At 46.1% G+C, this 24636-nt stretch overlaps 1 protein-coding gene across 2 annotated transcripts in view; it reads right to left on the bottom strand.

Moving 5' to 3' along the window:
• MEIS1 (Meis homeobox 1) overlaps positions 1–23402 on the bottom strand; it is a 107645-nt gene extending 84243 nt beyond the window's left edge. For both annotated transcript variants that reach the window (XM_027751696.2, XM_027751869.2), the window contains exons 1-6: positions 22975–23402; positions 21079–21305; positions 19324–19465; positions 18730–18780; positions 17872–17922; positions 16267–16413 (exon numbers count right to left, since the gene is read on the bottom strand). In XM_027751696.2, coding sequence (XP_027607497.1) covers positions 16267–16413; positions 17872–17922; positions 18730–18780; positions 19324–19465; positions 21079–21305; positions 22975–22986 — 630 coding nt within the window. In that variant the 5' untranslated portion in view covers positions 22987–23402. The remainder of the gene's footprint in view (positions 1–16266; positions 16414–17871; positions 17923–18729; positions 18781–19323; positions 19466–21078; positions 21306–22974) is intronic.
• Between the last annotated feature and the right edge of the window lie 1234 nt (positions 23403–24636).

The following is a 24636-nucleotide window of genomic DNA, read 5'->3' on the forward strand; positions in this document are numbered from 1 at the left end:
TAAAGCCTGTGACCCAAGCTCACCCAGAGCCAAATAACTTGGGATGAGCCATGGGATCTCAGTGCTTCAGTTTCTACTGAGGTAAAAACAACAACAAAAAAACCCAAAAAGAAACAAAACAAAATTAAAAAGAGGCCGCACTTAGGCACAGCACAGATATTATCGGTGGGTTAAATTAATTGGTGACTGTAAAACAAGTTGAGTTCTTCCAAAGGGAGACTTTAGAGAAGTGCAAAGTAATATAAATTAATCACTCCATTGCATAGGCTGGTTCATTCCAGAGGAGGGTCCCAGCCACGTGGTCATGACAATATTGTATAAATAAGGATAATGGACTTAGTAGCTTTTATCTTTCTCATCCAAGCTCATCCCTGCCCCAAGATCCAACTGAAACTTTCTGCCCAAATCTTTGCAAACTCAAGAACACACAAGCAAAATCATTTCAGGATTTTGAGGCTGGGCTGTAAGTTCCCATGATTTAAACTGGCTTTGCACCACTGCCTTTCTTGTTGGTCAATAGTTTCTAGTGCCAAAACCATGGTCCGGTTAGTGACTGATTCGAGTCATGGTCGCATGACTGATTTAAAATAAAAGAGGATTCAGGTGCCCTAATGCTGCACCACTTTAAGGGCAAAAGACCTTCTACAACGCATGTTTTATCTTATGCCATGGCATTTTAAATACATTTCCTGACTTTTGTTTTGGTTCTGAAGCTTGTGAAGTCCTCTGATACAAGGGGGGGGGGGGTGTGTGTGAAAAAGAAGGAGCGGGAGAAAGAAAGGAAGTAACGCAAATGTTTGTGTATTTAAATAATCCTGGGAGCACCAATTGCCTCCTATGACCATTATCAGGTGTTTCACCCACTTAGGGTCTGTGCTGGGCTGAAAAGCACAAGCCCCAGCAAGTACCAGTGCAATGGCCCTATCGAAGTGAGGAGCACACTTGATGAGGCCTCTGAAGAAATTATTGACTTTTGTCACAGTGAACATCAAACCTTAATAAATAAAAAAGCTACAGAAAAAATTATTTGGTTAATGGCTAAACTGGGAATTACATATGGTATATAAATATCATTACATACACTTATTATTGCAGTCCAACAACCCTGGGCTTTGAGTCAAGTTAACAATAATACAAAGTGGGGGAAACCATTGCCTTCTGCTTATATTAAAGAATAAAGTGGATTTTTTTTTTGAGCACCAAGCATGTGAAAGGGAAAAGAAGAGCTTCTGGCCAAAGAACCAGAGGCTGGACCGTAAGTACATAAATAAAAGAAATCGCTTTCTATTACAGGTGATAAAAATTGTACTCAGCATCTTTTGATATATATATTCTCAAAAGTTTTGTGAGCACAGCCCTCTTGTGGGCTCATTTGTGTGTGTGTAACAACTGGAGATGGGGAACAGCTAATTCCTTTACCTGTTGGACAGACCTTCACTCCTCCAGGTTTCCAGAGAATTGGCTGCAGGTATAATCATTCATCCCCTCGCCCTGGAGGAACTGAGCTGCTGCCAGCAATTTGTCAACATAATTTGGGCTTATTGTTCTCGTTCTGAAGTTTTATCTTATTTTCTTTTTCTAAATGAAATACTTATTCATTAGGAAAAAAAAAGTTGCACTATGTTTGAAATGTTCTTCAGATTTCTCTTAACTTCTACCTTTTAAAAACCTCCAACTGCAAGAGGTTGAGGGTAATGACCTTACACATTAGGAAGTAGTTGCGCTCACTACGGGCAAGAGCTCAAAGGAAAACCAGGAGCTGATTTGTTAAGTCATCGCACCCATCTCCTACAAATTTAACCAACCTATTTAGCAAAGATTTACTTTTTACATAGTTTATCTTTCTGGTTGTTGGCCATACAGATGTCCCCAACCTCACATGGGCAAAACATTCAATACAGCTGCTCAATACCTTAAGTGTATAATCCATAGCACTGATGCTGGAGCTCGAGCTACATGACAGACAGACCTGGTCTTTGCAATCCACAAGCCTTATCCCACTTCACTTCTGGAGGACATAGCTAGTAATAATCCTAAGACAGCCTGTTTCCCTAAGACAGCATATAAGAAAGTTTTTCTCTTAATTGGGAAGAAAACCTCAAAAAGTACAAATTGGTATAGAGGATTAAAAATACGCTTTCATAATGTCAAAGATATAATGCCATGTATTTCCTAGATTCCACACACATACATTGTTTACAGAAACACAGAATTATAGAATGGTTTGGGTTGGAAGGGACCTCAAAAACCATCTAGTTCCAAGCCCCTGCCATGGGCAGGGACACCTTCCACTAGACCAGTTTACTCAAGTGGGGCTTTTGGGGACCATGAGACCCACAGGCATGACAAGCTTGATTTTCATGGCTTGGCCACCTAAACCTCTCCTTGTGGGACTAACTGAGGCTGACAGCCAGAAATCCCACCTCCCAGCCTGCCAAACCCAAGCAGGGACATCACACCCAATACAACCGAAACCAAGAGGGGCAGAATAAATGATACATGCAGAGACTTCAAAATGTTGAAAAATAGATGCTTTTTACTGCCAACAACTCTTCCTCAATCTGCTTTGTGCGACTTTGAATTCAAAGGTGAGTTATTTTTAATAGAACAACAACAAAGGCACAAAGATCTGGTTCAGATGGAAAAAAAAAGGTGCTCCAAGTCTAGAGAAATAAGGTCGTTGAAATGACAGGCAGGCGATAACTCCGCCTGCAACTAAGCAGAACAGCGAGGGCGACTTGAGCACAGATGGAAACCTTTGCAGCGTTAGAGGAGGCAAGGCCCGGCGAACTAAAAAGCAGAAAAAATTCTGCATGGAAGTCTCAGCTCTGACCTGGATTCCCTTCCTAGCCCCAGAAAAGTCATAAGCCTTCTATCTTTAGTTTCCACTTATTGCAAATGAGGGTAAGACTCTTCCCCGACTCTTCGCAGCCACACAGGAAAAATAAGATGTAAGCTGTCTTTATGCATTCAACACAGGACAGTTTCTGAGACAAACAGATAAAAGGAAATGAGAGTGGGTATCAGTGTGAATACCACAGAGGATAGAAAACTGGAAATAAACAGGACTTTTGCCACCGATTTTCACAAGGCCAGAATTTCCACTGAAGGGACCAGAGGCACAACTAACACTGCACACTGTCAAAGGTCATCAAACCAACATCCACCAAACAACACTGGCGCTCTCCATTAGCTCTGCTATCGCGACTCAGTGCTCACCCTACCCAGGCATGTGCAGCACAACACTGGTCGTGTACCCACACAGGTATCCCTAACACAGCAGAGCCTTCTGATCCCCTCCATACCCGCAGGACACAAAGGAGAAGAGGGCACAGCAGGGAGAGGAGAGGAAAGGGCCTGAGAGTCTTAAACAGGATGAATGGAAAACACAAGTGCAAAAGGACAGGGTGATAGTGCTTTCCAAAGGAAAAAGAATAATTAGAAGCAGCAAGCATAAACCACAAAAAATAAAGGAGAATGAAATGGAGATCATCAGACTGGGTGGGACATAAAGACAAAGAGGAAGGAGAAAAACCACAACTCTTCTCTTCCAGAAGGCACCAAAGCCCTGTCAACTCTGCAGGGGCAAGACTTTAAAAAACCCCATTTGAGCGTGTTTGTGTGCACACAGGGTTGCACGTGTTCACAGCTATGCACAGCCCCCCTCGCCTGGGCTGCATTTTGTCAGAAGCACAGCTCCACAACCTTCTGCCCATACTGAAATCAAACCTGCTGCACTTGAGGAATCATCTCCAAAGTCCTCTTATGGGGTACAGCGTGGGCAGATGGATTTTTCTTTGAGATAGGACTCCAGAGCACCCCAAAACCACCTCTGGCAATAACAAAAGCAAATTTATTTTGGACAGTTAGACCTCAGGTTTTGCTTCTTGCATTGGAGGTTGCTGCACATGGTAGCCATGATGGACACCCTTGAAGACTGAGCAGCTACAGCCTCAATCACATTGTGCCTTAAAATTTGACTGACCTTACTCCATTCCTCTTTTTTTTTTTTTTTCCTTAATCTCAGCTGAACAGTAAACACTGCCTGCCCAGCCAGGTTAACTGAGCCAGCTGATGGTGATGCAGGGTTTTTGTCTCCCACACAACAAACATTGACTAGTACTTTCTATTTAGAGCAACCTCTAATTGTAAACCTGTCTCCTCCCTTTGATAAGAGACGTATCATTAGATAGCATTAATCTCCAGCCCTTTCCCGACATAAGGAAACACAGCTTCATGGTCAGAGTAGATAAAAATCCTGGCTCCATATAGATTTTTTTTTAAGTTTAATATCATGCAGAAACATGCACAATATCAGCTCCAAACAACACCGCTACTTCCCAAAGGCTGAGGTGTGTTAGTCCTCCTTGGCTCCTACTAAATTTAATAGGACTCGAGCATTTTCCACATCTTTCTAGAGCAGGGAAAAAGGTCTTCAGAGACAAATAAGAGTTTCCTGTTCAATATTTCATGTAATGATTTCCTCCAAAGGTGTAAACAGGAAAAATGCCTTGCCACTTAGCCTGAAAATGAGAGTCTGCCATCCCTTCCTTTTATTGTGTTCATGTGTTAAAAGTCATTTAGAAGGGGATCTGCCAGATGCTCAGGTACGAATGAGACAGCACAGGCTGTCAGACGGGTGGCTGAGGTCCTGAAACTGACCTACCCTGGCAGACTTGGGTGAGAGGGAGACCTCAACCTCTCCCACCCCATCCCTTCTCTCTCACCAGGGTCCCAGCAGGAAGCCTCAGCAGGAGTCTGCGCTGCGGAGAGATGTGCACTTCACCCTGAATTATCTGGGCTCAGACAAACAGCAAAAGGTTTATTTACAGCAAAACCCACATCTCTAAGCGCCCCCCTGACAGATTTTTAGGGGTGATACCTTTTGGGAAAGACAAACGTTAACCCGCTGCAAATATTTTTACGCGCACTTAAATGCAGGCTCTGACTTCCAGCATCCCATCGGCCCAACCAGGGCTTCTCAGGGATGGAAGGCACGAGCACAGCCCTCGCTCTGCAACAGCCACACTTCATTCCTGCTCCATCGCAAGCAAAAAAACCCCGAGCGTGTGTCACAACTATCAAATGGTCTTTTTAGCTAACTGACAACAGACGCCATTCGGAGTCAGCATATTTTGATTACGGCACATTGTTCACAGGATTCAAGAGCCCGCTCGCCTTGCATTGTTGTTCAACACCAAAATTAAATGGCAGTATAATTAGCTTCGCTCCAGCTACACCTTTCTGTCTGGATGGATGTGATACCTGCAAAAGCCTGTGCTGGGTATAAAATGTGTTCCTGATTATAAAACGTTTGCTTAATCTTGAGGGCACCGCCTTGTTTTTTAAGGCCCTCTGCAAGTCACGCACTCCAGTACGTGCTGCCCGTTATCTCCAGAAGGCTTAAAACTGGAATCCCCGTGATTCACATTTTCCAACACTCATGGCCAAACCCTTCTGCAGATCAGCTCCTCCACTTTCTACCATTTCACAACAAGCCGATTCTGCAGCAAGGCAGAAGTGGCCACATGGCTTGGCTCTGCAAGCCACACGTTGGCGAGTCAGTGGCCACAACACACACCAAGCCCAGGCTGCAGGAGCCAGAGGATGGGGAGCTCCAGGGCTGGTTGGCCAGGCTGAGGTGGCCGTGGCTCCCCGACGCCTCCACCCGCTCATTGAGGGGTGACTTGGAAGCACAGCTAGCTGCCAGAGTCACCCAAAAAAGTCAGGCTGAGAGGTCTGTGTGGCCTCATTGCACCTCCCTCGGAGGTTTTGGAGTACCCAATGGCACGTGTACCAGCGTAGAGTTCATGGTATGGCCCCACATGGGTCCACGCCTCGGGACAGGCAGACCTCTGGATGGACAGACTAGCCACCACCTCACAAATGTTTTCAGTCAATCCCACAGCTCTGTTCCTTCTGCAGAAGTTACGGGCAGCACTGCTACCTCCCCATCCAGTGTTTCAGTTTATCCCCTCCCTGCTTTAAATACTGTTTAAAAAATGGTAATTAAGTGGAAAATAGCAAAAGGGGCCAAAACCAAAGCATAAAGCCACCAAAAGCAATGTTTACCATCAGCCTTTTGATTCAGCGTAGTGCTTCCCTGTGACACCAAACAGAAATGATTTGCTTTCTTTGCAATATTTTCTTCAAATTATCCACAGAGTGAAATAATTAACACAACATATCACTTCTTATTCTTATATATCTCCTATATATACAACTTACTATCACTATATGACATATAAATTAAGATATCAACCCTACCTGACGATAAGGAAAAAGGAGAAGCAGAAAATCTCGGCTCACAAGTACCTAATCGTCTTGCTCCAAAACCTCAGCGACAGACCTGGGAAGAGCATCTGCATCTCCCCTTCTGCCTCATGCTGTCAGCAGAGCAGTATTTCCCACCCCTGCCCCTCCAGCATCACTGTATCACTTCTCACCCAGAGGATCTCTCAAGCACTTGTCACTGAGGACCAAACCCCGGCTCGACACACACATGTGCATTTAAGAACAAAATTAATCCTCTCTGCACATACATGTGCATACCCTCACTCTGGCTTTAAGGAAAAACAGTAACAGAAGAGAGATCCCTCACAGGAATGAATGTAGCAAGACACGTCTGTACACACCATGTTTTTTCTACACAGCCATGCCACAAAGCACTGCCAAGGGCCTCACAGACACGGGAAAAGCACAATGACACTCCTCTAGTAGGTGGAAGGCACGCCAGTAAAACTGGTTTGCACAACACAACAGGGAGGAGGGCCAGGAGCCTCCAGGGGTAACACAGCCGCAAAATCCCCCGGGCAGAGAGAGGCAAAGGAGGGAATGGCTCGAGCACAGTGCCCACTCTATCACCAGTGTACATGAGCATCTTTTCCCAAGCATCCGTACAAACACAGGGCCCCTTTTCCTGAGTATCCCCATGAACACTGGAAAATGATGGGAACCTGGCTGCCACTGACTCGCACATGTGCTTGAAAGGCTCCTATCCCTGTCACCATCACCCTCCCGTCATGGTGATGCCCAGTGGTGTCACTCAGCTGTGAAGCCCCTTTTCGTGTCAAGTGCTGCCCAAAAAGCCTGTGCAAAGACGAGAGCAAAGCTGTGACTTCAAATGACCTTGTGGTGGCACGGCCATACCCACCACCGAAACAGCAGCGACGCTACTCCCCCGTAACACTGCACAACAGTACACAAGGGAAACTTTATAAATTACAGGCCACAGGGACACTCCCCTCATCAAAAAATTTGGCCAACTCTACCCACGCAAGGCACCTCCGTGGTGCATGAGTGAGTGGAGGAGCTCAGGGGCCAAGGTCACTGTAGCACAGCACGCCCCTATGCCTGTACCCCAAGGAGAAGGGTCCTCTGCACTGGCTCAAGCCTAAAACCAAAGTGCCACCTACCGAGTCCACAGTATTTGTGTGCTCCCAGGGTTTCTAGCAAGGGGTTGGCTGTGGATTAGTTCACAGGATTAATCCAAATATCGGCAAGCAGTCACTAAGCACTCGAGAGTTCACGCCTCGGGTTGCTGCTGAGCATCAGCAAGCAGGTGATATCCCACCTGAGACCAGGGACATCTCTGCACACCCCTCCCCAACACAATACGGAGCACCAGTCAAGCCAGGGGTCAAGACTACTGCGTCCACAGATAAAACACAGCTTGCACCGACAGAGCTTGAGCTGGCTCAGTGCAGGGTAAAACAACGATGAGACTCCTTGTGTGCCAAGCTTCAGACTTTTGGATCTACCATTTCTATTTGCACAGAGAGTTGTAGCCCTGCACCCTGGCAAACTGGACAGACAAAGCCATAGGGTTTTTAATCTCCTCTTACTCCCTCCTCCTGAGAGCTGTGCAGACTTAAATGGAGCTATTTAAAGCCAGCGTTAAAAACACCAGTGATGATCCGACCTTCTCAGGAACAAAACCGGACCACAACCTAAAGGCCAAATGAATGAAAAGAAAATTACAAGGTAAAGTTTGCCTTCCCTGAACATGTGCCAGTTGCAAGAATCTTAGATTACACCAATGCAGCTTTCCGAAGTTTAAATACAATAATTTTCTGTATTAAGGGCCCAGTAACCCTAATGGAGGCATAATTAGGCATTGATGCCATGCCCATATGAGAGAAGCTTGAAAAACTTAAATAAACTGTGAATGGCAGGATTAATACTGGAGCTTTGCATTTTGTACAGCTGTTTGAATACAGTACACTGCCTGTGATGGCATCAGCTGTTGCTTTACTCTTGTTCAGTATTTCTGAAGTCAAAACAGGCAGTCCTTTTAAGCAAATGAAGAATCACCCCTCTTATTGTTGGCCAGTTTACTTCAACAAAGAAGGTCTGGATGCGTATTTGCTTTATATTAAAAAAAAAAAGAAGGAAAAAAAAAAAGAAAAGGCCAAGCTGCAAACAAAATTAGCTGGCCAAATTCAAAGCCTAGTGATATTAGTAAGAGAATTTTAATTTACTGCAATAGATCTTCAGGATGGAGAAGTTTTGGAGATGATCTGCCCAAGTGGGAATATCATATAGATGCCTGGAGAGTCCTTGAGAAAATAGCTCACCTCAGCCGTGATTGAGGAGGAAAGACAATACTTCAGTGAAATAGAATTCTGTATTTCTAGGAAAGGCTCCAATAGCAAATTGCTTACTAATGCAAGAAGTCTTGTAAATTCTATTCTGAATGGAAGGGGCAATGGCAAGTGTGTGACAAGGCACAGAGTTTGCACACATGGCTTAGCCAGTAAAAAGTAAATAAATAGGTTACTTATAAGCTCTAGAAGACATCTGAAAACACCTCCAACGAAAACTCAAGCTCAGTGAGCTTCAATCAAGAATATGAAACAGCTTCCAAAACTATCCTACCAATATTTTTTTTTTCCACCAGATAAATTAGTTCTCCTACAGGCTAATATTCAATCTTGGCTTTCTGGTTGGAAATATCATCTGAAAAAAGTTAATATAGATTTCCTCACTGTCTTTAAAAATGACTTAGCAGCAGACATGGAAGAAACTATCTAAACAGGGAGCATGTCAGGACAGCAAACCACCATAGCAAAATAAAATACTCAGGTTATTGGGAGAAGGACTGATCCCAGGAGCAGCCTGATGCCAAATTCACCCGGGAAATCCAACGCCCAAACTACAGTCCCCCTCCAGATACCGGCTGCAGTCAGCTCCCCCCCAGCCGAATCCCTCTCCAAATCCCTGCCACCATAAAGATTTTCAATGTTTTTCCCAGGCAGCACTACAAACAATATCGCTCTTGAGCTGCAAGAGCAGAAGGAGCGAGAGGAGGGTGCGGAGCCCCGGTTGGGGCGATGACGAACGCCGGTGGTTAAGTGCTGCTGTGGAGATGAAATATGCCTAATGAAAAGCTTACCTAAAGCTCACAGGGAGCCAGGCCCAGCCAGCCCAACCTCTCCAGAGCACCGGGCACGAGGCCGCCAGGACGCCCGGGAAAGACGAATTAACTAAAAGTTAATGTGGATGTTCTCATTCAAAAGAAAAGTGGCCTACTCCAAAGGGGATTAGGCTAAAGTGAACTAAGGCCACTTTACTTCTGAATGAGAGCATCCACACAATAGTGCAATGCACTTTAACTAATGCACTTTAATTTTACACCCAATCAATTTGTCTTACCTCTCCTGAGTGTCCTTGTGTGGACAAACCCAGAGATTCATCGAGTTTTGAGGCCAGGCAGGGAACATTAGATAAACCCATCCCACTCCCTGTGCGCTATGGGCCATTGCCTTTCACAGTTATCCCTTTATTGATCCCCAAAACTCATGGATGACTAACGTACAACCTCTGACAGGGGCAGGGGGGAAACATTTCTTCAATGGGGTGCCTGGCCTGGATTTGAAGATGCTTGCAAAATAAGAAGCCACTCGCAAAACAAGAAGCCGCTATGACGTTCAGCAGCCAATCCCGCGGCCGACAAAAGAATGGCCAAATTTGGGCACAAATCCATTTCTTTCCGTCCTACCTTCCCCCACGCCCCGCACATTCACAAGAAAATGGCAGTCGCTGTATTACCACTCTTCAATCGCTTTTGTTTTTTAAATTGCAAACTCTGCTTATAGGACAAACTCAGATTTTTTTTTTAATTTTTTTTTTTTAAATTCACCTCACCGACATTTAAATTTTCAACGTTTGCCTGGACTTCTACTGACGAATCTCAAACCTCTGTTTCCAAAATGCAGTAACCCCCAGAAACCACTCACTGCCTGCACTATCGCTTTCACACACGCAACGACCCACGTAAGTCTGAAACCTCCACGTCGCTCTTCCCTCTCGGACACATACTCCAAAAATTAAATAAACGAACCCACGACAGCAGCAACCAGTGAGTTGAGCCTCGAGTTGAGCCTGCAGGGGTCATGGGGTCCCCCTGTGCCAGCAGCCCTCTCGCTAACAGAGACCAGGCCCCCATCATCGCCGCTGAGCTTTCCAGGGATCTCATCTAAATTAGAAAAAGGAGTCTCGAGGACACTGGCCTGAAGGGATTCTGCTCTCACCTATGCTCCAGGGCTGGGTTACATCTCTTTTTTTGCCTTTTAAAGGTAAGAAAACGGGAAAAGGCAACCACACTGAGCAGGCCAAAGAAGAGCTCAAGCAACCGCCGACAAGTTGTCTTTAAGACATGTTACAGAGTATCGGTGGTGGGTTATACATGGAGCCATTAATCAGGGACAGAAATACACTCAAAGAAGTTCAAACACAAAATATGTGCTCTCTTAAAGCTACCCTCTTTAAATACTGCTGCCACTGCAGGAAAAAATACAAATATAACCACTAATTTCCAAATTTGCCATTAAGTCTGAGCAACAGAGCATCAGGAGCAGGAGGTAATACACCGAGGACATGAGGTGACACCGCAGCGCATGCCGGTCTCTCCTTCTCCTACACAGCCCCCATCAGAAGACAATTCCAGAAACATTCAAAAATGTTCACGACCAGACAACAACCTTCCTCTTTATTTACTTAAACTTGTTTAGATTACACAAGATAGATCCTAACTCCATGCTCATGTGACCGAAAAACCTCAAACGCAGAAATGCGTAACAAAACAAAAGAAAGATTCCCTAATTTAAAGAAGCTGCACTAGATTTTCACCGCTTTTTAAAGTGGTATTTATCAGCACGACCTACACTTACTCATCTTGATCTAGTACGATATAATCTGATTTTTTTAAGGTCTAACATTGCCCACGCGGGGCTGCAGTAACCCTTCCACGTGCAGAGCCCATTACGTTTATCGTTACCTGCGGACGAGCAGGGAAGACTCAAACCCTCAGCCATAAAGGTTAAACTTAAGGTACAACTCATTTTTTCACAACTTGCAAACCTCCAAGTTGCCCAAAAATAACAATCTGCGGTCCCTAACGCAAAGACGTGGCAAGCTCCAGCTTACAGGAAAGCCTTGGAATACATTCGCAAATGTTTAGGATGAATTCCGAGGTTACCTGGGATTTAAACTCAGGTCTGTCAGGTTTGATGCTGAAAAGAATTCCAAAAAAATCTGACAATTAAACTATTCTTTGCAACAAAATGTAACTTCAGTTTGGAAAACTTTACACAGAAGTTAGGCATGAGCATGCAACTTAAGGAAGGCAGCAAATCTTACACCCAGGTGTAAGGATGGCTGCTTTTGGGCTCATCAATGATTAAAAAAATTTTAAAAAACCCCAAAGATCTTGAATTGAAATAAAAAATTAAAGGAAATATATTCAATCTTATATCTATTTAACAATGTATTTACTCGATTAAAGAAATGGAGAGCAAAGAAAAGTTCATTTTGCTAATACAATTTCAGCCACAGTGTATCGGATGATAACACATCCAGAATAGAAATTAACATGTTCTATCTTTACAATAAATAGTCTGTCAAACTGTAGCATGGTAACACATTCTAAATATCACAGAAAAAAAATATAAATAAAAGTTACTAAAAACAAACAAACAAAAAAAAGATTCACTGGCTCAAGGTGACATAAAGTCAGAGGAAGAAAATTAAATTTTGAGTCTTTCAAAAATTATTTTATTAGCCCTCCTCAGAGTCCTACTTCACTGCAACTCTTTTATTACGCAGAAATGAATTCTACCTTGCATCCTCTGCACTGCATATATTATTTTGATGCCTGTTCCTCCAATACAGGAGTACAGATCCTGAAGGCAGCAATATTCTTATTCCCCTCCTTAAAACTACACACGGCTTGAAAGTACCTGTGAAGAAGTACTTTCTCAGTAATTTTTTTCCCCAAGGCATTATTTTGTACTGGCTATAAGGCACAGCTGACATATCTGAGAATTTGGGAAAGTTAAGTCTAGTCGTAACTGGGCAATGCTCTGAACAACTCTACCACCTTCAGATATGCTGTATATTGGATTCCAGTTTATGATTCTTTCTTCGTAAAGAATATATTTTAAGTAATTTTTCCATTAAAAAAAAAAAAAAGCTGCTGTCGATCCGCATTTTGGTTAGAGCAACTCTGCAACAGCGCACATTAAAATGAAATCTACTGCAACATAAATAGAGGTGTTGCTTTATTATATACGTATATATATGTGATATATTATCACCCAAGAAGGGCCATCTAAAACACCACAGTTGCAAACATTTAAGACTGTAACAAAAATGACTGAGACTCTAGTATCAGTTTACTATCCTTCAACAATTTCCCTGACAGTGGAGTCAAATAATGTTGAATTATGGACCTTCTTGCAGGAAGTCTTATTTCATGTTCATTTTTTGATCATTTCCCTCCTAGTCCCTATAGGAATTTGGCTCTTTGCCGATTTGCCTTTAAAAGTTTCTGCATCTCTAATTGGCTTGTGCATTATTAAATTGTAGTTTTTGTCAAATAATGCTTCTATAGATGTGCTCAACAAGTTTATTTTCCATAAGAAAAACACTGTTTTTTCCCCATAAAATCTTTCTTATGCTGCTACTGTACTTTATTTGCATTTGGTGGGTACTTTGTACCACGTTTTCCTAAAAGGACTTTCTAAAGGCTTTCTGTAGACACGATCTTGTAGGGGAATTTTATAGTTCAGACTAGAGCACCTGGGTGCCAGGGTGATGTGGCTTCAAGAAAACAGACCCACGGTGACAGTTTAGGATTACCTAAGAAACTGAACTTTTGCTGTCAGACTACAGACAGTCTCTGGGCTTTTTTTTTTTTTTTTTAAATCAGAGGGAGTTTTCCCAGACACATCACACAACAGCTGTGTTCTAAATCTTTCTGGGCTCCAACAAACATTTGAAAATTTAAACATGCAAATGTTTGAAAAGCTAATGATTAAAAAAGGTTTATTTTGAAACTTTTGAGGATGGCTACAATTCTTCAGCCACAGTTTTTAAAGTCCCGGGATCTGGTTGATCTCGAGTTCAATTATCCCCAGCAAAAAAAGCCCAAACTCCTGCCTTGTACTTGTGGAGCCGTGATGGTAAACATCAACTCTGCAGGTCCCACCCTGGCAGGCAGCGGGGTCGAGCCCGTGGGAGAAGGATGCTATTTTAGTGACCTAGTGCCACTGAGCTGGTTAAATCACTGAACAATGGTTAGTGTTATAGGGCTTTACTTTGCAAAATCTAGCATTAGTGTCATTGCTTTCCATTAACCGGGGGGACTTAAAGGCAATGGCATTGAGGGGCCTATAAGGAAAGAATAAATAAGGAGAAACCAATAAATTAAAAGCAAAAAAACACCCTGTTAACTGTAACCTTTACTACCACAATATACGAAAATGTAATTAAATCCATAATAAAAGCTTTTTTACATACTTACTCTTTTACTACTCTCCCAAGCAGAGCCGTGGGCAGGCGGGGAGCCCCTCGTTCCCACCGCCCCGTCCCTGCGCGCCCGCGCATCCCAGGGCCGCGCAGCCATAAACGCGCCTTGCGCAGCCACATCCTAATTAGCCGCCCCGGCGACCAGCACTCAACACCTTATTATTGAACCATTAGGGCCCAGATACTGCCGGCCGCGCCGGGGCCGGGCTTGGCACCGGAGTTTACCGGAGGGCGCGGGTGGCTGCGCATCCCCCCGTTAAACCCCCCCCCCCCCCCCGCGCAACCCCGGTGGGTTTGATCCACCGCCTCATCGGCCGGGAGAGGGGAGGGGGTGGGGGGTGGGAAAGCGCATTTTTGCATCTTTTCCCTTCAGCGGGGAAAGCAAAGCCCCGCTCCCCACCCCGTCCGCACCCCCGGAGCTGCGCGTCCCGCTGCCCGGCGAGGAGCCGGAGCACCCCGGGGAGCGGCGGGGGCTGCGCTCGCACAAGCCGGGGGTGCCGGGGCTGAGCCGGCACAGCGGGAGAGGGGACGGCCCCGGGAGCGTAAGGTCCGCGGTCCCGGCGACTAAAAGGTGGTGGCAGGGGGGGTAGAGGCAAGGGGGTGTGTGGAGAAACACACCGACACCCCCGACAACCCCAAAACTATAGCTTCATTTCTTTAGCTTTCACTTTAATAAAATAATGATTCGTTGGGAAAATGGGGTATAAATCTTCATTTTGGAGGCAATTAAAGTGTTGATTTCATTCGTGCCCCTGAGCGATTCTTGTAATTTGCTCAAATAGCTTTATGTACCCAGCACTCCAGAGCTTTTAGAAACCCATTTTCTAGTTAGACTTGTTGGATTACAATTTTTATTCAACAGCAGCGAGCCGAGCTTCCCTCAGCTAGACCCTGGCTGGAGGGTTCCCCTTGCACTAAGGCGCTGTACGGGGCCGCCGGCCGCCCGGAGCATCCTCCCCGGCCCCGGGTACCGCCCTGCTGTGCCGCCCTCCTCCCGCCCCACCAAGCTTTCCCCCTTCGCAGCAAAATTGGGCGGAAAGAAAAAACAAAAAACACCAAAACAACCCACCTATGCGCATATAAACCCCTTTTTAAAAGTTCATGCCTTCCTTCAAGCCTGCCTCCCCCTGTCACGACACTACCCCGATAGCCTTTGGCAGACAGGAGAAAATATTTCAGATACTGCCCACGCTGCGATGCAACGCACCTTCATGTCGGTGATCTATAAAATAACTCCCAGCTGACAGTGCCGGTGATAACGGCAAAGCGGCTCAGGCAACTCCTGTCTGCTTGGCTGCGCCTTGCTTGAACAAAAGGAAACCTCCAGAGTCAGGAGCAGATCGCTCCTAAGACTCTATTTGCGTAGCTGATCATAAAGAAGAAATAACTTGGGGGTTTTAACCGCGGATTTATTTTTCTGTGTGTGCTCGAGGTCCCCTTCTCTCACAGGCAAAGCGCTGCTACCCCTCAGTTCAGAGAAAACAAACGGACCGCGAAAACCCCACCGTTTCACCCAACTCGAATAAAAGCCAAATCTCAGTCACTTCTATCATCCAGGAGCCTAATTTAGATCTGGGCACCTCCTGCATTAGCCCCAAACGCTCCCATGAAAAGGCAAGGATCCCAGCCGGCGGAAGGGACAGACGAGGAGGAGGGAGGGGAGAGGGGACAGCCAGCTCTCCTCACTCAGCTCACTCGCATTTCCCACCCAGCTGCAGCCGGCATTAAAGGTCTGAACCATCCCAAACAAAACCTGGACACCGTCACAGCCACGCGAGGCTTTGCTGGCTTGGCTTTGGCTTTGACTATATTTATTTTTTAGAGAGAGGGCATGAAAACTTGAAAGATCAAGGAAAAAGAATTTAAAACCTGAATCCCATTTTATTTTCTCCCTTTTTTTCCCCCCCTATTAAGTAAAATAAAATGGGCGCATTTGCAGCAGGCAGGCGTGCACAAAGCAATGTTCACTCAAGTCTAAAAGCGTTCGGCCAAGGAAAACTGACAAGACGGACTAATGAACCGTAGAGACGGGAAGAAAATAGCCAGTATTTGCTAGATTTCAAACCCTCTCTGTCTTCCCCGGACCACCTATCTCGGATTTTATTATTATTTTGGTCAACGACTCCAGCCCTTCCTTCCCTAAGCTACCAAGAAGCCAGCGATCCACAGACACCACTTCTATTATTGGAAAGGGTAAATAAAATAAAGACAAAAATTAAAAGCGACAAGAAACAGGTCGAGTTTGCAGGCGACGCTTTTACAAGCTCATCTCGCCAGGTCGAATCCGGGAGCAAGCCTTAATGAAGCAATAATAGCCACATTATTCAAAAATTTTCATTTCGATGGAAATTTATCTAAAAGGGACTTAATCATATGCAAATAATAAAAGGAGGCGTAGTGACCCAGCGAGCGATCTGCATACAAATTTTAGCGTGTGCGGCGTTGGCGAGATCATACCTGATCCGTTAGATTTGCTGATCTTGTTATGTCTTCACTGTCCGATTTTGATCCGCCCTCTCTATCGTCTATGACCAAATCGATAGGCATTTTTCCTTTCAAACAGCTAATATACCGGTGGCAGAAATTGTCACATAATTCGTGTACCTACATTATGACAGAGGTTAAAAAAAAAAAAAAAAAAAAAAAAAAAAAAAAAAAAAAAAAAAAAAAAAAAAAAAAAAAAAGAGAAAAAAAAGAAAAAGAAAGAAGGGGGGGGAAAAACGGTAAGAAAATATAATCAGGAATACATAAGTAAAATTGACAAGTGCAACCAGTCTCCCCCCTTCACCCCTGTGACATCAAAAGTCCTAAATAGGGGAAACACACTGCAATTATCCCCCTGAGACCTCTAGACGCATCCAGAATTAGGAATAACTTTCTTTTCTCGCAAAATAGAGATATCCCAGAAAATTGACAGTGACAAGATGATTCACAGGCTACAACATATTCAACACCCGTGTTAAATTCATCTGCTCCCGGAGCTGTGGCCATTAGAGAGGTGACCTGCATGGGTGACATTTAAGGTAAACTATTTAATTTCATCCAGTTATTTCATCATAAACCCTTTCCAAAGGGGTATGAGGACAGAAAAAAGGATTTAAAAAAAAAAAAAATCCCGATGCACTGGGCTGAAATACATTATAGGCATCCGAGCCCTGAAATCCCCAGTCGCTCTGATAGACTCGTACCTGAGCCGCCTTTATTAATGGGAAGATTTGAACACATTTCGGTAGAGCGAGAACAACCTGCCAGTTATGGTTAGATAAAGTGACTGAGGCTCCTGAGAAACTTTTCAACTATTTAAAAACCTCTCAAAATGTTTATTTTTAGGAGAAAGGGAATTCTCTTGTAGGCCAGCTATCAATGACACGTAAAAAATCCTCAGGAAACCAAGAGCGCACTTCCAATTTAATGTGAGCTCGGATGACACCACCTTCTTAGAAATTAGCATTCTCCCTCCTAAGATTTCTAAAACAGCCGACAAAAAAAATCCTGCAGTTAGGCTGCAATCTCTTTCTTCTGCTCGGAGGTGTACAATATTCCCAGGAACAAGAGACAGACAGAACTATCAACTCTGCTTTGTCTCTGCAAAATGTTACAGGACAATCCGCGCCCTGAGCCTGACCTGCAGATGGCTCTTAAAAAAAAAAAAAAAAAAAACTAAAAAATTCCCCATTCCAACTAACTGCAACCGAAGCCCCTTCCTCACCATCACCAAGAAAAAACAATATATATATATATTTTTTAATCACAATTTCAGGGGCTTGACTGAACTAACCATTTTGAGTCTCATCTGCGGCACCACAGAACTGCAACTATTTATACAAAGCCAGCAAAGTATTACAATGAACACAAGGCCTGGGCGTTCGAGAGCTCGGTTTTAGAGGCTGAAATTGTAATTAAACTGCGAAGAGAAATGGACGCCAAGATTGGTCTTGACACTAATTACCAGAAAGAAAGACATTTATGCAAATTTACCAGAAGCCTGAACTTCAGCAGTACTGAAACGGAGGAGGAAGAAAGGGGGGGAAGGAGAGAGAGAAAGAGAGAGACAAAAATTACCTTCTCTAATTCCAACAGATGAAACCTTAATACTTGTATGGCTTGAATCATCTGCAAAGATACAAACAACAAGAGTATTAATCTCATTCCTGGATTTGGAGATATTTCCCACAGCCGCCCCGGCCGCACTTTGTAGCTTGACTTTTCTCTAGTAGTAAATAAAAAGTTGTTTTGATTTATGGCAATAACACTAAAACTTAATAGCGGTGGCTTTGTGTGCTGTTTAACGAGAAGCGATCTAGAGTTAACAAAAAAAAAAAAAATCCCTATTGCAACGAAGCAACTGAATTATACGGATCATAAACATTTCTTTAAAAAAAAACCCCAACTCTCTAAACACCATCACTGGCTCCTCGCTTTGCGAAAGTGGGAGCGGGACTCCTACAGCAGAGGCAAAATATTTATCCTTAAGGAGGGAAGGAAAGAAAGAGAGAAAAGATCTCATTTTTGGTGAATTTGCCACCAGTGCATCTCCAGCCATAGCAATCCTCTAGGTTTCCCTTCCCATGGAGCTGCTAAAAGGTGCATGGAGGGGGTGGCTACAGCGGGGATAAATCCACGCTCCTCTTGGGCAGGAAAGCTCACCATCAAGCCCGCCAGCTCCCCTTTGGATGGGGCTTTCCTTTATGTATATCCTTACGGGACTTTTTACTTGCAAGCAACTACCACACCGTATTTACTAGTAAATATAAAAATCGCCATCATAATAATTGTAATTTTAAAAAAATCCACGTGAGAAATTTTCAATTTAGCACCACCAAACCACCTCTCCAGATGACACAGAAATTTAAAAAAAAAATAATAAATAAATGGGAAGGGAGGGTGGGGGTGGGGAGAGGAAGAAGTGTTAACTCTTACCAAGTTATCCAGTTCAGGATTAGAGGAAAAGAGGGGTTTCTCTGCTCGGATCTAAATATAAGAAAGGGGAGGAGAGGGGGAAAAAAATAATAATAAAAAAGATTTGAAATATGGAAGCAGAAAAAGCAGACGTTATTATTTCTTGCTTCATTACACTGTCGGGTCCATTATGTAACCTTCCGTGCAAAGCCCTGACTGCTGGATTTAGTACATCAGCCAAACACTTGAGCAAGTGAATCAAATATACCGAAAAATACCTACGGAGCTTCCCCGGCAGAGCCCGTCCCGGCTCCCGGGAGTCGCGCAGCGAAACTCCCGGCCAGGCACAGACCGCTCCACATTACCCAGTTTTTTAAGGGGCTGGTAAATGCCGAGATTTCCCGATTAGTTTTTTTGCGTGTTTTGCTTTGGTTGGGGTTTTGGAGTGGTTTTTGTTTTGGGGTTTTTTTTTGCCTCTTGCAGTAAGAGAGGGGGGAGGGGGAAACGCGCATCTTTATCTCAACAGAGACTTGTTTTTCTCGTTACGGATTTTTTTCCCCTCTTTTTCCTTTTTTTTTTTTTTTTCTTTCACTGTTTCAACCCGGTTTTGCTGACCTGTTTGGCGAACACTGCTATGTCTTCATTGAAAGACTCAGAGGAGCAAACATCGCCTCCCGCTACCCCGGGCTCCCTGGGTGTGCATGTAGCTAATTCACATTTCTCAAAAATCAGTGCTAAAAGAGGGAACAGGGGGTGTCTGAAAGAAAATACAATAGTCACACACACAGAGGGGGGGAAAAATATCATAACGAAACAAAAAAAAAAAGCCAAACACAACAATAGTTAGTCCCGCAGCAGCGTGAGTGGGGAGGGGGGCACCCACAGAGGGGGCTCCGGCACCCCCCGCCGCCTCCCGCAGCGTCCCGGCCCCTTCCCGCAGCCGGCCGGCCGGCAGCCCGGCATCTCCCCGGCCTTTCGGCGCTGTCTGGCCGCAGATATTGTTAATACAACCTTAGGACAAGCCAAGAATAAAACCCAAGCCGGTTCCAGCAGCCATTTTGAATTAACTTTCCTTGTCTTTAGGAAAAAACAAAAAAAAAATTAAAAAATTAAAATCCCCTGGACGTACACTTTCTTGCCTTTCAAGCTTTTAATTCCTGTTTTCTGCTGGAGGACTTGCTGGGAGCGAAAAGGGAAAGGAAAAGAAAAAAAAAAAAAAAACAACAAAATACCAAACCAAGAGAAAAACAGAAAAATAAACAATCCCCATCCAAATTAAAAAAAAAAAAAAAATAAGAAAAAGCCCCTAAACCCACTCAACACAGCTCCGACCCACTGGCAGGCGCTGGCCTGCCCGGCTGCCTCCCCTACTGCCTGCCCGGCCCTCCGCCCCCCCGGGGCTCCGCAGCCGCCGACCCGCGGGGGGAACCAGGTGCTCCTGGGCAATCCCAGCTTGGAAAGCCTTCCCGGGAGAAAGGCAGCGTGTGCATCTGGTTCCCTCGCCCGTTTAATAATTTAAATAAATAAATAAGCGTGGGCGCACACACACGTATATATGTATATTTATAACAGGGAGTTCATTTTTTTTTTTCTCTCCCAGGGCTTCATACTTTTTTTTTTTTTTTCTTCTGGGTACCGTTCACTGCCGAGTTTTAACCAACCCTTCATATTTCTTATAACCCGATAAAGTAACCGAACGCCATGAATTTTATTTTCCTCCTCCTTCTCCTCACTGTCCTGAGAGCGATTTTTAGAGGCTCCTAAACTTCCCTTCAAACTCCAGCTGGGCAGATACATTTTAAAAGCATCTGCGCCCAGTGTAACCCCATCAGCTCCCATCACAACGGCCTAGAAACCGCTTTACAAGTTGCCACACTGAGAAACATTCAATGCTGTCGGATAAAAACTTTAAAAGAAATGAAAATTAAAAGAAAAATTAAAAAAAAAAAAAAAGCTGAGAGAAGCAGCTCTCGAGTTCTCTCCTCCACAACGCAAGGAAAGACGAACAAGGTGGAAAGTTGGGCAAAGCGCTCCAAACTGTCCCTTGCTCCCAAAACTCCGTGCAGAGATTGACCAACCCGGCGCAGGTTGTGCCCTGGGAATATCATTTTCCTCTTCCTCCTCCCCGCGGCGATGCCTGCTGCCCCCCTACTTTCCCGGGCTCCCCATACCGAGGGGACCCCCAGCCCTCTCTCCCCACCCTTTAAACCGGTAATAACAACGACACGAAATTAAGAACGCGGCCCTTCACCGCGCAGCGCTGCCCATCCCTCCATCTTTCCCCACCCCGCGCACTCCCCCCCCCCTTCCACCTCTCCCCCGCGCTCCATCCCGCGCAGGTTGCGCGGAGCCCTGCGCGGCCAAACCTACCCGTAGATGGCATCTTTATCTCTCTTGAGGGCGTCGTTGACGGAGGCGCCCATGGCGGGGGGCATGGCGTTGGCGTGGGCGGCGTGCGGGTACTGGTGCGAGTGGAGCGGCGGCCCGTGGTTGAGGTGGTGCACGGGCTGCATGGGGCGGGCGCCGTGGGGGTCCCCGTACATGGTGGTGGGGATGCCCACCCCCTCCATGCCGCCGTAGTGGGGCAGCTCGTCGTACTGCGGGGCACAGAGAGAAAGAGGGGGAGAGAGAGAGAGAGAGACAGAGAGCAGAGAGGCGTCAGGGGTGTGGGGAGTGGGCAGTGCCCTCGGCAGCAGCTTCGCTGCCCTGTGTGTCCCCCCACCACCACCCGGGGACGCGCCGCGATCCCCCCGGAGCGCGCCCGGGATCCGCCGCGCCGGCCCTGGGGAGGGAAACACCGCCCCGGGCCGGGCTCCTCCGGCCCGAAACCCTCCGAGTCTGGGGCGCGGGAGAAATAATAATCATCATAACAACAATAAAATAAATAAAAGCGCAAAAAAAAAAAAAACAAACCCCCACCCCGCACCAATCCCCATCCCCCGAATCTCCCAACCCCCCTCCTGCGAATGGAAGCGGTTTCCCGGAGTCCAAAATCTTCCCTCCGCTAAACTTTTTTTTTTTTTTTTTTTTCCCCCGCTGATAAGAAGTCAGGTACCTCACACCCAGCGAGGATGCAAAAAACTTCAGCAGCGGCACACATACAAACACAAGGGAAAAAAAAAAAAGACCCAGAACTAGCGATTTGCGGATTTCCCAGCAATTCCACGAGAATGCAACTTTTAAAGCCGAAAAGCTGGAAACGTTCGCCCGGGCTCTCGGGATTTTGGGAATGCCTTCCGTTTTGTTTTTTTTTTTTTTTTAAGGGTTTTCTTTGTTAAAGATTAAGGAGCAAAAGCTACCGCGGTTCCCAGGCAGCGGGGGAAACGGCCACTTTTCATCTATTAAAAGCGAAGGTGCGAATAAACACTTTTAAAGATCCCTGACACTTGCTTGGACCGAAAGAGTAAAAGGCAAGTTGTCAGCAGAGGAACTTTCTTTCCCAACCAGCTCTCGGACGGCGGCAGGCAAATTAGGCAAGAAAACTTCTTTCCAGGACTTTTCTCCTTTCCCAAAACCCTGTTCACCCGACCTCGGCTGATTTATTTTTTTCCTCCTCAAAACTTCAATTCAGGAGGTAGTTGGAAGAAAAAAAAAAAAAAAAAAAAAAAAAGAGATCGCACCCAAAATAGAAACAACAATACACATGGCAGTGAATGCTGTTAACCTCCAATTCAAATTAAAGTCACTTTCTTTCTAGAAGAGTGGGGGGGTTTGCCCATTACACTGCACCTTTTGTGACAGAATATATACTAAAAAAAAAAAAAAAGAGAAGAAAAAAAAAAGGAGGTAAAAGAAAAAAAAAAGTTGTGCTTACTCCCAGCCAGAACTTATCTTCCTAAAGTGAAGCGGTATATCATCACTAACACAGCAAAATGCTCAGAGACATGCACACATTCAAATATTTCAAGCACTGATGACTTTAAAAAAGACATTGGTAGGACTAGAGCTACAAAACCAACAAATACAGAGGCTCGGACATATTCACTTACATGCCTGCATGTCATTAATGTATAGAAGGTTTTGCCTCTTCCCTGAGAGCTCCGGGATGGGGAGTAAAAGAATCAAGAAAATAGCAATATACGCAGGTTTTAAGCCTACAAGTACAACTGATAAATCCTCCCACTGCAGGACACCGCTTTGTGCCCCTGTTCCAAAAAGGAGGAAAAAAAAAAAAAAAAGAAAAGAAACTTTTTTCGCAGCGTCTCTGTCAGCCACGTTTCAATATTATTTCACATTTGAAATCCATTTTTTTTTAATCATACGTACCCTTTGCGCCATCGGCCTGCTTGCTCCCTTCCTACTTCAACTTCTAATATATCCTCTTTAAGGCCAGTGTGAAAAGAAACAAACGCGAAGTTCCCCCCCCCTCACCCCCCAAAAAAAGGCAAAAATCCCTTAGCGTCGCCAGCAATGGAAGCAATCGAGTAAAATCTTCGGCTTGCTGGATCTCAGCGAAGCGATACGGTAACTCAGCATTAAAAAAGGAGAAAAAAAAAATTAGGAGAAAAAAAAAAATCAACTCTCCCTCCTTCCTTCCTTCTTTTTTCTTTCTTTCTTCCCTCTCTCCCTGTCTCTCTCTCTTACTCTCCCCCTCTCGTTTCCAAGACAGCAGCGGGGCGAAAGCAAATATCCTTTCCCCAAATCAGTTTTTTTTCCTCTCTCTCTCTCTCTCTTTTTTTTTTTTTTTTTTTTTTTTTTTTAAAGTGCCCCTCAAACCCAACTACCAAGTCTCATGGCTTTTTGCCACTCCGGCTGTCAATCACAGGCGAGGTTGTCAAGGTGGTGAATGACTGATGATGATCCGCTGCGTGTGCTCCCACCGCGCAGGACACCGCGAATGTTAATTTTCGAGTGCGCTCACCCAAAAAAAAAAAAAAAAAGAAAAAAGAAAAAAAAAGAGAAAAATTTATATAAAAAAAGAAAAAATTAAAAAATCGAGGGAGGAGGAGAAGGAGGAAGAGGAGGGGGGAGAAAAAATTAAAAATTAAAAAGGCTCGCTAAACGCGCCGGCTCTCCTTTTATTATGGTTATTATGATGATGATGATGATGATGGTGGTAGTGGGGGGGCTGCTTTTTTTTTTTTCTCTCTCTCTGTCTCTGTCTCTCTCTCTCTCTCTCCGCTCCTCCTCGCGGAATCGCTCCTAATTCCTCGCCGGCGCCGGCTCGCTCTGCCCCTGCGCGGCCGGCGGGCGAGGCTGGCGGAGGCGGGCCGGGCGCGGGTGCCGTGCGGGGCGGGCGCGGGAGGAAGGGCAGCGGGGCGGGATGGGGGGGGGAGGGAGGGAGGGAGGCGGGGGGAGGAGGAGGAGGCGCTGCCGCCGCCGCCGCCGCTGCCCGAGCGCTGCCGTCCGTCCGTCCCTCCGTGTGTCCGTCCGTCCGTCCCTCCGCCGCCGCTCCGCCCGAGCGCAGCAGCCGCGCCGGGCTGGAGCAGACTGCGGGAACCCGGAAGTAGTGGTGGCCATAACAGGTCGCGTCTTACACAATGCGCTGGGCGGCAGCAACTCCGCCACCGGCGCGGGGGGGGGCGCGCCGCGCCGCCCGCCCCGCAGCCCCCGCGCCTCTCCTCACACACACACACACCGCCCCCTCCCGGCCCTGCCCTCACACACCCCCCCTCGCACACACACAGCACGCTGCGTCCGCCCCGCCGCCGCCGTGGGGGCGCTCCCGCCGCCCTTTTGTCTGGCGGCGCCGCCGCTCCGCGCCCCGCGCAGCGCCCCTCCCGCGCCGTGGCCAGCGCCGCCCGCCCCGCGCTTCTCCGCCGGCCGGGCCCCCCCCAACGCCCGCCCCCCCCCGGCGGCTCCCCCCGCGGCCGCCGGCCGAGTGAGCTCACCCGGCCGCCGCCGCCGCGCCGCCAACGGCCAATCAGCGCCGCGCCGCCCCGCGCCGCGCCCCCATTGGTCCGCGCGGGGAGCGGGGCTCGGGACCGG

This window comes from Pipra filicauda, unplaced genomic scaffold, assembly GCF_003945595.2.
Source record: "Pipra filicauda isolate LSUMZ 115617 unplaced genomic scaffold, ASM394559v2 scaffold109_size3271384_pilon, whole genome shotgun sequence".
NCBI lineage: Eukaryota > Metazoa > Chordata > Aves > Passeriformes > Pipridae > Pipra > Pipra filicauda.